The sequence below is a fragment of the Sebastes umbrosus genome, chromosome 7 (genome assembly GCF_015220745.1).
Source record: "Sebastes umbrosus isolate fSebUmb1 chromosome 7, fSebUmb1.pri, whole genome shotgun sequence".
NCBI lineage: Eukaryota > Metazoa > Chordata > Actinopteri > Perciformes > Sebastidae > Sebastes > Sebastes umbrosus.
This window is the reverse complement of record NC_051275.1, coordinates 26,734,747-26,748,879: the sequence shown is the minus strand read 5'-3', so window position 1 is coordinate 26,748,879 and position 14,133 is coordinate 26,734,747. Positions and strand designations below refer to the sequence as shown.

The window sequence follows — 14,133 nt, the reverse complement described above, 5'->3', positions numbered from 1 at the left end:
GTGCAAAGATCCAGTAAAATACAACTGACTGCACTTTGAAATGGGCTCTAGGAAAGGTTGGGGCGGATTAAATATTATATTGTGTGTTTGAATTTTTAGTGCAAGGCATAAATATTTAGGTAACACTTCATTTTACAGGTCCGCAAATTTCATGGTAATTAGGTGATAATTAGCAAGTAACCTATTTGAAATTTCTTTGGAATTACTTCCAAATTACCCCAATGTTTACCTCAAAATGTATTGAAAATTACTTTATTATAAATATTATTTAATAATTATATGTTGAAATAGCATATAATCGTTAAAATAGGGCCCTTAGGCTTGAGAAGCGGCTGTGCGCTGCTCTTCATCGGAGGTGGAAAACCAAAATTAATAGAAGACATTTCTGATCGGGCACAAATCTCACCATTGTGTGACTTATTGTCTATACAAATGTAACCTGTAGCTAATGTGATAATTCAGGGAAGGCTTTTTTTAAAGAGATTTCAAAGAAGTTATTTTCTAATAAATTAAATGTATTATTATATAATTAAATGTATTAATAAATTATTAGCTATTGGGAAATAGTGGAATAGAATTATGAAATAATGTTTATAATAAAGTAATTTTCAATACATTTTAAGGTAAATATTTGGGTAATTTGGTGGTAATTCCAAAGAAATTTTAAATAGGTTACTTGCTAATTACCACCTAATTACCATGAAATTTGCAGACCTGTAAAATGAGGTATTACCTTAAAAAAGGGATATTGCCAATGATATTCTCTACTGTAAATGTATTCCTTTAGGAGTCGTTTTGGGGAAAAAATACATGCACAATTGTAAATGTTTACTTTTTAAATTGCAAGCTTTCTTGTGGATCCATCCCTATAACTTTAGCTCAATAAGTGAAACATACAATATATTATATGGCACTTCCCAGCCATATACTGTAGGCATCTGTGGTGTGTTATATAAGGGGGGGGATGGACTATGAATTCTCAGTAACTTGAAGCATTTTTTTTAGCTCTTAACAAGCATAGTCAGTGATCTGGAGCTGGTGGAGAGAAGTTTGGGCATGTAATCAGTACATCAGGCCATCCATCTTAACATCAGTTGAATTACCTGAGCGGACACGGTCTAGGTCCTCTGAGTATTAGCCTCAAGTCTTGTTAGTAGTCCGTAGTAAATGGAGCGCCGGGTATTGACGGGGCCTGTCATTACCTTTCTCTGGGAATCAGCCGAAGTGCTTCGTCTCCCTCAGAGGCCTTCCATCACCTCCAACGGGCCTATTTATGGGCCAGAGTAACGGCCCTGAGGGGCAAAGAGAGCGAGGCAGAGAGGGAGAGACAGAAAAAGAAAACAAATGCGAGAAAAAGACAAGGTGACAGCCAGATAGGCAGAAAGCAGAGTTGACTGCAACTACAGAATAGTTTGCTGTGTTAGAAATAGACTCATCATTTTCTCCTGGTTAATCTAAAGTGAGCTAATTCTTTCATTTTGAGCAATTACACGACACTTTTTACTCTAATTGTAAGAAAAATTACAATTACTCCGTGAAGAGGACCCGCTCCCTATGTAGATATAAACGGCTCATTCTAAGTTAATGAAAACACAGCGATTCTTAGTTTCAGGTGATTACACACTAATGAAAACATAGTTATGAATATTATATTCCATTTCTGCTAATAGATCCCCCGAAATGTTACACACTGTTCCTTTAATTGATATAAAAACATTTTTTAAGTGATATAACACCCTGCTCTACTTTATCTCTTCAAAACCACTTTATTTAGATAGACAATTGGCTCCATCCATCGGCTTTATTCCACATATTGTGAGGTGTAAAAAACAATTTGAATAATGAAATGGAAATTTAATCAGAATCATAAAACCTAAATAACTATAGCACTTTTCTATTATTTGGACAAAGACTTAAATCCAAAGACTCCTCAAATGGCAGCAATGGACGACTATTCTGTTGTGTTTCTTCCTCTCTGCACCCTTAAGGACTGATTAATACCTGGATGTCTGCCTTCTTTTCTTTTCTCTGTGAGAATTTGGGATTTCTTTTCTTTGTACTGCTTCTCTGAAACACGGCCACTTTGTCTCTGAAGGCCTCTCTCTTTAAGTGGAGCAAGAAATAGAGTCTTAAATGCACACACAGGCATTCAAATACAAACTCTAGCAACCGTGAACAAAAAAACTCAGTACAAACACATAATATTCTCCAGAATGGGGCTAGGAAGGAACTTTGTTGCGTTTTCATTTTGTTTTTGGGTGCCAGCAGAAGAAGAGGGATGTGTGCTGTTTTACTCTGGTTGATATTCCCACCAGAGGCAGCAGGCGGAACGTTCATTTCCACATGTTCAGATGGGGAAAGTGACGAGCCTCTTGACATCGCCCGCAGAGAGCCTGATTTATGCTTCCTTTTGATTTAAGTTGCATGCAGGCAGGTGTATGTTTGGGTATAATGGGTTGGTGGCTGGATTTAGTTGTGTACTTAGTGGAGCTCCTCAGCATCTTAAGCAGTTTTTTGTGAACCTGTACCCAGGTGTAGAAATAGGAAGTAGTATGAGCATTGCTGGCAAAGCATACATGGGACTAGGGGAGTAAGAATATATCAAAAAAATATCGCGATAATATGTTTTGTGATACTGTATCGATTCTCCAAAACACTGCACCAATTTTTAAATAATAGTTTACATGCAGAGATTAACTAAGTCAATACTTTATTTCATTTGCAAAGAGATGCATCCTCTCAGTGTTTGTTTCCTCTTAAAGTAGTGCTATGATGTTGAATGTTACAGGGACTGTGATAAATGAAAATACAGATCCCACTGTTCTGATTGCATAAAAAGTAAACTTGTTTTACTCAGATTTTATGCATAAGTTGGTGTGTTCTTCATACTATGACAGTTTTCCTAAAATTAGATTAAAGAAATAGCAATATATCGCCTTGCTTACCCTTGTATCATGATATATATCGTATGGCAAGAAATCTTACCAATACACAGCCCTACATGGACATATATCAGACAGAAACATGATCCTGTGTATTGAATTATAGCAGCACATTCAAATGGACACATGCATATAAGCACTCGATCTCCACCATTAACACCCAGAGCTCATTAACACCAAACATCCGGCCAAATCTTATCTGGGTGCCTGGCACTGTTGTTTTTGTTTTTTTCCCTAAAGCTCAAATCCACAGATTCCCATAAACCCCCAGTCCACTTCATGCTGTTCACACTCTGCAGCTCTCTGATCCCCTGAACTGACCAATCAGCAGCCCATCAACGATCACACACACTAATCTAACACAGCAGCTCACATGCAAACATGTATTTAAAATACAAGCTTGCATGTAGATATAGAGATTTTCTATATACATGCTCTTGTATGCATGCAAGCACTCTAATGATTCAGCTTTATTTGCTAAGTACATAAATACAGAAATTTATCTCCGGTTTTATGCATCTCCATAAACGTACTTACACAGAAAAAATAACCGCCAGGGACAAGGACAACAAAGGTGGACAAATAAAGACACGGAATAGCAAGAACTGTTATGTACACAAGTGGTGATAAAACAGGTGTATATATAAATATTATATAAATATATATTAAGAGCTCCAATGACCAACAATAAAATGAGAAATAAAATAAAACGTCTATATACAAGTCAAGTGTTCTGTAAGTTGTAAACAATACAAATAGTGCAAAGAAATAAATACTGAATGGATATACAGTACATGGGCTGGATGATTATGTACAGTATGCACATGTGAAGATGTCTATATACTGTATGTACAGTGAGTAGGATTTATATTGACAGAGATAGACTGTAAATTATAATCTATAATAGCAGCAGCAAATATTTTGTTGTTAGAGGGTCATGGACAGTGTATGACTGATTTAAGTGTTCATCAGAGTATTTTATACTATATAGACACACACATACTAGATGGATATTGTACTTGCACCTTTATATTTAAATGGACCTTCGCCCATTGAGGCGCCAGCATAATTATTTCTGCTGCATTGAGTTTGATTAAATGACTCTGCGGTTCCCTCATTGTAAAAACGTACCTTTTATGACTGCAGCCGCTCCGGCTAGAATGGCGAAAACTAACTGAGAGGCAGATAAAGAAAAAGGGCGGCAAGATCGTTTGATGCTTGAAGATTAAAGGACAAAAAGAAAAAGAGGGTGGCGGTACTGTACATTAAAGAATCTCCTCAGCCAACCAGCGACTAGAGCCACTTGCTCTAATGGCTTGGCTCCTTCAAACCCTCTTGGTACTGTACTCCTTTTAAAGATGGTTGTGTCTAATTATGTCATTGTAGGGCAGCTGTTGAACAATGAGCGTGATCTGCCTTCATCTAACATTGTGTCAGCTGCACATGGCACAATGGCTCGGTCAATATTCACCGTCTTTCAGAATGAATAATAGCAGCCGCTCTAAAAACCCTCCGTCCACGCTCTGCTGTAACGCTGTCAGCTGATGTTCAAATACTGTGTCTCACTGTCATGTACGCTTTTTCAGATGACTAATTCGCTCTCTTCCCTCCTCCATTTCTCTTCTTGACTCTCCTCTCGCTAGATGAGATCCACTCGGAAAGTGTCAGTGTGGCCGGTGGCCTTTGTGGGCGGCTTGCGGTACGAGTCCCCCAAGGTCAACGCAGCTGGAAAGGTCTACGGCTGGAAGACGGTGTTCGACCCCCATCGGCCCTTCGCCATCGACATGGCTGGCTTTGCCATCAACCTGAGGCTCATCCTCTTCAAGCCGCAGGCGTATTTTAAGCTTCGCGGGGTGAAGGGTGGCTACCAGGAGAGTAGTTTGCTTCGGGAACTTGTCACACTCAACGACCTGGAGCCTAAAGCAGCCAATTGCACTAAGGTAATCTCTTTTTTCCATGTTTACTGATGTTAAGCACTTTGACTTGAGCAGTTTGCTAAACTGTTTGTGAAGATGTTAAAAAGAGTTTGAACGAATCAAACCTGCTGTAGACAGTGGTGGAAGAAGTATTCAGATCCTCTACTTAAATTAAAGTACCAATTAGGGCTGTCAGTCAATTCAAATATTTAATCACGATTAATCACATATTTTTTTATCCGTTCAAAATGTACCTTAAAGGGAGATTTGTCAAGTATCTAATACACTTATCAACATGGGAGTGGACAAATATGCTTGCTTTATGCACATGTATGTATATATTTATTATTAGAAAATCAATTAACAACACAAAATAATGACAAATATTGTCCAGAAACCCTCACAGGTACTGCATTTAGCTTAAAAAATATGCTCAAATCATAACTTGACAAACTGCAGCCCAACAGGCAACAACAGCTGTCAGTATGTCAGTGTGCTGACTTGACTATGACTTGCCCCTAACTGCATGTGATTATCATAAAGTGGTCATGTCCGTTAAGGAGAGACTCGTGGGCCGGTACTCACCGGTACGCAGTACTTCTTCATCTTACTCCTTGGCAGACCGTGACTTTTTCTTGTGCAACACCAGCACTTCTGACAAGCTGCCGGTACTCTTCTCTGCCCTCTCCATATCAGGTTCTCTGGGAGATTCATAATGGCGATTCAAAACGGAGTAGCGCCAGTGTATTTGCACCGCGCCTCATAAGCCGTATGAACATAAAAACTATGTGGAGAGCATCTGGATGAGCCAACGCTTGTACGGGGGGAGGGGGGTGAGAACGAGAGTGCTGTAATTCATCAATACAATGTTCACGTCCTTTTTGTAAAACAATTACTGAACTGTTCATCATAACTTTTCTTTGTGAACAAATATAATTAATGAAACATTATTTAAAAGTTTGACTGGGACATTGCTCCTAAAACCTGAATGATTCCCTACTATAGGCTAAAAGTAACACAGGAAAGCACCTTAACTATTAACACTATGGGTAAATATACAAACACACCACCTTAACCCTGTAATGTTCCAGTTGGAATATTATTGGAGTATTAAAGGCCTACTAGTTATAGTTGCATAATAATAGCAATAAAACCACAGCTGATTATGACTGACACAGTATAACATGCTTAAAGAAATAATGAATAAATAGGAATAAGTCACAAGAAATTGCACACACGCCAACATGTGAATAAGAGAGTACTGGTACTTTTTTTTTCACTTCAAGCTCTGTATACAAGGCAAGAAATCCATGTATTTCTTGACAAAAAATCCATGAAAACACGATGATGTTCTGATGGTCAGAAAGTGAATTAATGTAAAGTTGTTGCTGAAAAGTTGGATATCATTGATTATATTTCTCACACTGACTACAATCACTCTTGCACCACGAACACACACATTTCAGTAACAGGCTTGAGGGTAGCCTCCATGTCCACTCCAACATCCCTGCTTCCGACCCTTGGTCTGCATGGGTCACATCACTAAGCCTCTCTCTGGGCAAAGTGGAGTCAGCCAGAGGGCTTTAGCTAGCCAGCATCCACAAGGCAATCACCCCTACACACACACAAAGAGAGAGAGAAGGGAGAGGAAGGGAGGGAGAGATACTTTCAGCCAGCTTTTTCTCCTGCTCTCCCCCTGCCATTCAGAGGGGTAAATGAAAAGAGGGGATTCAGGGAACGGCTGAGAGAGCGGAATTGGGAGTTGGGAAGGAAAGGGGAGGCAGGGCCGTCACACTGATTACAGATGAGCACAGGGACGGACAGAAGGGCGGGAGGGAAGGAGGAAGAAAGAAATGGAGAACCGTGCACGGGCATCTCTCTTCCTTATAATCTACCACTTCCGATGCAAGCGTGACTATTAACCTCCCCCTACACCTGAGCAAAGTGGGAGTGGGCTCCTGGCACATCTCAAACACACCCTATGAATAATTCATGGCCGCTGCCACGGCGAGATGAAAGGATGGAGGGTTCCAGCACAGAGAAGAGCGGGGAAAATGAGCTTGACACTTTTTTTTCTCTTCTGTTCCCCTTGCCATCCTTTTCCTGGATGTTTGTCCGGTCTCTGGGGCCAAATGAATCCAATCTGAAGGCTCGATGGCACAATAGCATCCCCAGAAGAACGGTGCAAAGAACTGTAAAGGCAAAAGCTCATATATATATGTTTATATATATACTGTGTCGAAACGTCTTCAGTTGGCTGTCATCTGCAGGTAGCCATTATCCTATGGGCGGGAGAGGACTTTACACAGGCCAAGCTGAGAGGGCTGTTTCATATCTGGTCCCTCTTCACTCCCTCCTAATGCAGGGTTCACGCTCAAGTAGCTCTTTGCACACACACAGGCCCTGTGGTGGTGTATGCACTGTCACAGCTACAACCAGAATTGACTGTTTTGAAGAACATGTGGCAGAGTGGGAGCGTAGAGGGAGAGCAGCAGACCCAATGAGGACATTAAGGGAACAGCATGTTACTAATGTTGCTGTTGTTTGTGTTTGGTTTTCTCACCAGATACTCGTTTGGCACACGAGAACGGAGAAACCTGTCCTTGTAAACGAGGGGAAAAAAGGATTCACAGACCCCAATGTGGAGATTTGAACGTTTCTCCTCAAACCACGGTAAATAATAATGTGTTATACATAGGGCTGCCAATCGATTCAAATATTTAATTGTGATTAATCGCATGATGGTCCATAGTTGATTTTTCACATAGCAAATTAATTGCACATTTTTTTATCTGTTCAAAATGTACCTTAAAGGGAGATTTCTCAAGTATTTAATATTCTTATCAACATGGGAGTGGGCAAGTATGCTTGCTTTATGCAAATATATGTATATATTTATTATTGGAAATCAATTAATAACACAAGACAATGACAAATATTGTCCAGAAACCCTCACAGGTACTGCATTTAGCATAAAAAATATGCTCAAATCATAACATGTCAAACTGAAGCCTAACAGGCAACAACAGCTGTCAGTGTGTCAGTGTGCTGACTTGACTATGACTTGCCCCAAACTGCATGTGATTATCATAAAGTGAGCATGTCTGTAAAGGGGAGACTATAACCCATTTTCATTCACATATCTTGAGGTCAGAGGTCAAGGGATCCCTTTGAAAATCGCCAAAATTTAGCGTAAGTTTGGAGCGTTATTTAGCCTTCTTCCTGACAAGGTAAAATTGCACGATTGGTACCAATGGATTCCTTATGTTTTCTAGTTTCATATGATGTCAGCTTCACACTAGCTTTAAAACTGAGCCTGCTACAACCTAAAAACCATATGCTGCCTTAATGTGTTAAAGAAATAAGTGGCGTTAAAACAAATTTGCGTTATCGCGTTATTATCGTGTTAACTTTAACAGCCTTAGTTATACATTTTTGAAATACATTCTATTGCAGACCTGAACCCTCTTTTCTCCATCAATATTTCCTCCAGAAGGGGAAACGTAATGATCATTTTCACCGGGTCTCACCTTCTTAGACTACAAAAAGAGCAGGTGTTTTTCATATTTCATATTAAATTGTACATTCATTTCATTAATGTGCTTTGTGTTAGGGCACAATTACCGCAGCTGTTGTCTAGCATTAAAATGTAACCTAAAAAATAAACAGGTTAAATTAACTTAATTAAAGCTTAGCACTCTTTCTCAGCATATCTTAATCCTTTCTATTGCAGGTGGTCGGCCTTGGACCTGCAGAGGAAGGAAACGGCTGAGTCTCTTGATAAGTGCAACTAGCACTCATGTCTTAATCATCAGAATAAAAAGGAAATGGGGGCCTTTGAAGGGGGATTTAATCCTCTTGACTGAATCTGACATTTTTAAAATATGGAGTAAAACAGTACAAATGTACCATATTAAAGCACAGATTAGTAAGAGGCAGCAGTTATTTGTCAGGTCTTCGACTGAAGAGCAGAGGAGACGACATAAAGGACGCCTCACAGGGTCGGCGTGGATAGACGTGACCTGCACCTTCACGGTACAACGGCCCGCTGAGGACAACCTAACAAAAGAGACAGCACAATATGACAGCCAGCGGAGTCAAACCAAACAAGCAGGTTAAAGAATATCCTTCACCTCAAAAAAACTAAAGGAAATAAAACACATTGTCTGGATCTGCACATGGTTCAAGAGGGATTTAAGGACACGGCCTACATCATCAGCCCGGATAAAAACACGACTCCAAGGACAATTATGTCTTGTGTGGATTTTCCTTTGAGCAAACACAAACATAGCAAGTGAAGGAATGTTCTTTTGATAAAATGTTTGCTTTAATTTTATTTAATCGGTCCAGGTGTTTCACAAGCACTTGACTTGCTAGTTCAATACTACTGACTCTTACCTGCATTTACTCCTGGGTTATCATTGCTCATTTTACGGTGTCATTATAAATCATGCATTTAAGCCACCCCCGTACACTTGGAAGAGAGACTGCTGTTTGAGATGAACCCCTTGTTGTGCTTGGGAGCTGAAACGTACATCAAAAATCCTGACACGTCTTAGCACTTAAAAAATACACAAATGATGTTCCTTTGTGTCCTTTTGTGTAAATAATGATTCAACATGAGAACAATCAGAGGATTGATGACAAATTTTGACAAAAGCATTGTAATTATTGTATTTATATGTAAAAAAAACAAAACAAAGTCTCTTCTCTTTTCCCCCCCTGGTGAATCCCTCATGACGACACACAACAAGGCACAGGTTCACTGTAAGTTCAACACATGGAAAGAGTAATAGCACATTTTCATTTGGTAATAGAAACTCCAGTTTGTGACACATTCATAATGCATAGACAAGACCTTCAAATCAGCTACACAGTAGACTCACGAATGCTGACCTAATTGCCATGTAAGCTTTCATATAAAGTGTCATTTCTGACATTGCGGGGGAAAAATGTGTCATTTTAGAGAGCTAATATTTCCCTTTGTCTATGCACGCTCTTATGTCCACGAGCCACCAGTTAACAAGGGTCCGCTGTGTGCAGGATGAAACGGCATCAAAGCCTGAGAATTTGATTTTTACTAGGCTTGTCAGTCCCTCTCCTCTCTAGAAAATACACTTTACTGTGATGTGAAGGAGACAGAATCCCCCTAAAATATAAATTTAGATCCTCAGGCTGCATCTGCTGACTTTTAATACAGCTCACCTTCGAACAGCTGGTGCAAGTTACGAAGGATAGATTAAAATAATTTATGCATGGCCCCAAATATTGTGTTTTTTTATAAAAACTTTGGCTTCCACGTATGAAATGAGACAGACTAAAGAAAAGCACAACAATCTTATTTTTTGCTCATGATTTGGACGTTGACGCGCCACCTTCAGTATTGTGGATTTGATGTCTCATGGTTTATTTTAGTATTAGTATCCATCTGTTCTGTTGTACATTAACTGGATCACAGGAGGGAGTCGCCGCACCTCTAACGACAACAGCTATGACGCTGAACACTGTAACAAAGTTATTCTACACCTCGCATAATAGAATCTCTCCCCTACTTGATAAATCATCCGTCTAGTGCAATACACACAGTGGTGGCTCTTATCTAACATTGCCCGGCAGAAGTAGCTGGAGATAATTTAAACACTGAGCCTTTGTACCGTTGCCAGATTATCTCTGTGCACCCCCCTCTTCATCACACACAACCCAAAATATACTGCTGCAGTATGAAAACTTACAAAGACGTTACAGCCTCTCGGGCTCATCAGCCGGGGAAACCGTGCTATTACATATTTCACTTGGAATATGATAAGATACACATTCAGACAATGGCTGTATTGTATCTCTCATCAGACTGGCTGTTTTCATTGACTGCATGATATTACACTGCACAGGGACCGGCCATGGAGATCACAGACTGTCTTTGGGTTTGTTCTACTCTTCAACTTGCCTCCCATTATTTATTAACAATCAAATTTAATGTATTTATTTATGTATTTATTTCAAGTGTGGATGTGCAATTGAATCATAGCAGTGTTTGCCCTTAAATCTGTATTTTCCAAACTGCTCTCTAAAAAAAGCATGCCCACATACGGTATAGTGTACACACATGGATTATCATACAGATCAATAACGGGGTAGTGCTACCAACATGCAGACACAAACACACCATCTTCTTTATAGCATTGCTGTTGATCTAATGGTGCCTTCAAATGAAACTTGTGAGCTCGTGTTTACAACATGGGAAGTCGTGTACACGATATGCTTGGCGTTTAAAGTCCTGAGAACACTGCTGCTAAGCAACGGCAATATTAACGTTACTGTCGGCGTCTAGAAGCCCCAGAGGCTTACAATTTAGCAAGCTAGCAAGTATGTAATATAATGCAGTAAATGCAAAGGCATAATGACAGAGGTAAAAGATGAGGCCGTTGGGAATATGAACATTTTCCTCAGACATATTATAAAATTACGAAGAAAAACAATATACAACTAAAGTCATAATATATTAACTTATAATGCACTGAAAAATTAACTTCCGTGGCCTTCGCCATTTCTGACAACGTCAACAAACACGTCACACCTCGTGAACTCAGAGCTTTCAGAAACTTTACAGTTACGAGGTTGTGAATACCACAAGAGGGGGGCGTTCATATGGACTCTTCTTGTGAACACGGTAAACACGACCCCATTTGAAGGCACCATATATTCTACTTATGAGGTCATCGTCTTTTGATCTGAATCCTCCTGAAATGTTTTTAGCGCTGAAACAAATTCCAAAAATGACAAAACACCAGCGTGTAAAAGTCTTAATATGAACACTACAGGTTTTCTTGAAATTGAGTATGTTGTATATAATTTACTTTTCAAGTGAAACTAAATTCCCGCTCTTGTAAACGTTGCTCTTGTGAAGATGCAGGCGAACAAACGTCATTTTACAGATCAGCATGTGGTCGGATTGGTTAAATAGATTCTGTGGTGTCCTGAAGCGGCAGAGCAAATCAAAAGGGCTTCAACTTAAAAATGATGTTACAGTGTTGTCCGATATCTGGTTTGAAATGTTTCTGACTTTGACAGATGATGTATCAAGCAATATCTAATACTCACAAAGAATTAGTCTACTAGAACCGACCTACCTACAGTATACATCAACTTTAGCAGTGCAGGTTATTCAGTATTTAATGTCAGTTAATGAGCATTACCCTCTGAGGGGCTTCTCTAAGGCACAATACACACAAGTCCTCTCTTTTCCTCATCTCCACCGTCATCCCCCCAGCCTCATGTGATTCACATTTTATGCATGTGACTCTTAAGGTTGTTTATTTGCCACAGCAATTCTGTCTCAGAGAAAGATGTTAGTTGAATCAAGAGAAATAAATACCTGAGAAGAACCTCACCTGTGCTGGAGTATTGTGTCTGTACACTGGTCGTCTTTACACTGTGTGTTGTACTACGTGTGTTTCAAACATCTGACACATTTGATATTGTCTTGAATTCACCAGTGATTTTATAAAACTTCTGTTGTGTCCTAATAGTAACAACTAGCTAGTTTCAAACTAGTGATTTACTGGTTACATCAGGTTGCAAAATTAACACATAAGGATCATCATAGCTAGTAAAAACTTTAGTAATATGTAAATCAGTCGTAAATTAGTTAGCTAAGCTAGCTGTAAAAAAAAAAAACTCACAAAAACAGTTAAAGGAGCCAAATTATATATTAAAGCATGTGCTAATCCTTTGTAAATGTCTTTGTTTTATTTATAAAGGCATCACCTTTCAGTGATACCGTAGGAGCTGTAATCACTTTTTGGTACATGGAAAACTATATTTTATGGGTTGCATTGCCCCTTTAAAGGTATTTTAACAGGTAAAAAGGACTGGGTGGGCTATAATCTGTCAAATACAACTCTCGTGATTTAAATCAAGTCATTTTGAGGCATAAATAACCTTTCGGTGACACAGGAGGAGCTGTAATCACTTTTTTGGACCACCGGAAACTGTCAAGCATGTTATTATAGAGTGCAACAAATATGACGAAGAAAGAAGGGAATTGTTATCAGGAGTAGATGATGGAAATATTACAATGGGGAATCTGCTAGGAAAGACATCTAAGAAAGCATACAATCTTCTAATTAATTACTTAAAGGGATTGTTTGTAACTTTTTACAGGTATAAATCACCCGGGTCGATGTCCCATGCACGCTCGCCTATGCGCGTTCACGTGTGGCTGCGCTGTTCAGACTCAGACTCCAACACAAACTACACGGAAGCACCAAAACCGCAAAGTTATATCTAGTGAAGCCTGTCTTGCAAAACAGTGTTGGCCGCGGTCGGAGGAAGCGGGGGAGACCGTAGCTTTGGTCTCCAGGACCGTAGTCTCTGCTCCTCTGCTCCTCTGCCTGCTTGCCTTCACTCAGCTCGCTCCACCTCACGTGCATGCGTGCACACTCCACACTGCAGAAGAGTTAGTAGCTCTGAGAATATCTAGTGAATGTACAGTGGACGTTTGTGCAGAAATAAATGCTGCAGCTCCTCCAGACCAACAGAGGTTTTCCGTGTCTTGTGAAGTGACGGGGCTCCGCAGCGAGAAAAAAAAAAATATTATTATTATTATTATTTATTTTTTAATTTAATTTAATTAAAAACATTTTTTTTTTTTTTTTTTCCTGCCAATCTACTGCTCCACACTCCAGTCCAGTAGGTGGCGGTAATGCACCTATAAGCTGGTTTGCCAACCGCCAATAAACACCGGTTTCGAGGGTGTCCTGTATCTAGTAGGTGTGTCCTGTAGTACTGTGGACCCACACCTGTGTCATTAATGAGCCTGATTCAGAAAGACTAGACGTGTGGAGATGTAAAAGGACAAAGGTCTGGGAGAAAACACAAAGAAGCGGAGTTTCTAGTGAATAATGAGAAATAAACAAACGACTCAGCGGCCAATGTCGCCCAAATGATGTTGAAATTAGTTATATATATATATATATATATATATATATACACACACACACACACACACACACAGAAAATAAAGTAAGTCTCTCTATCACATTCATTTTCCTGAGATATTGAAAAAAAAAAAGAAAGACTTTTCCCCAGAACTTCTTTGTAAGAGATGAGATCACATACCGACTTCATTAAGATTCACTACCAGTTCCCTTCCCTCAGCATCAATTCAATTCAGAGATTAAATTTCCATTTTTGTTTTTCTTTTGTATTTATGGTGATATAACTATTAATACATTAATGTGGCATCACTGTAGCATATTCTGATATTCCTGTTTGTC

The 14,133-nt window shown here is 39.4% G+C and overlaps 1 protein-coding gene across 3 annotated transcripts in view; it reads left to right on the top strand.

Annotated features, from left to right (window-relative positions):
* The window catches only part of b3gat1a (beta-1,3-glucuronyltransferase 1 (glucuronosyltransferase P) a), a 194,149-nt gene extending 184,025 nt beyond the window's left edge, over positions 1-10,124 (top strand). For all 3 annotated transcript variants that reach the window (XM_037775205.1, XM_037775206.1, XM_037775207.1), the window contains 3 exons: positions 4,586-4,882; positions 7,425-7,531; positions 8,592-10,124. In XM_037775205.1, the coding sequence (XP_037631133.1) occupies positions 4,586-4,882; positions 7,425-7,511 (384 nt within the window). In that variant the 3' untranslated portion in view covers positions 7,512-7,531; positions 8,592-10,124. The remainder of the gene's footprint in view (positions 1-4,585; positions 4,883-7,424; positions 7,532-8,591) is intronic.
* Positions 10,125-14,133: the final 4,009 nt, after the last annotated feature.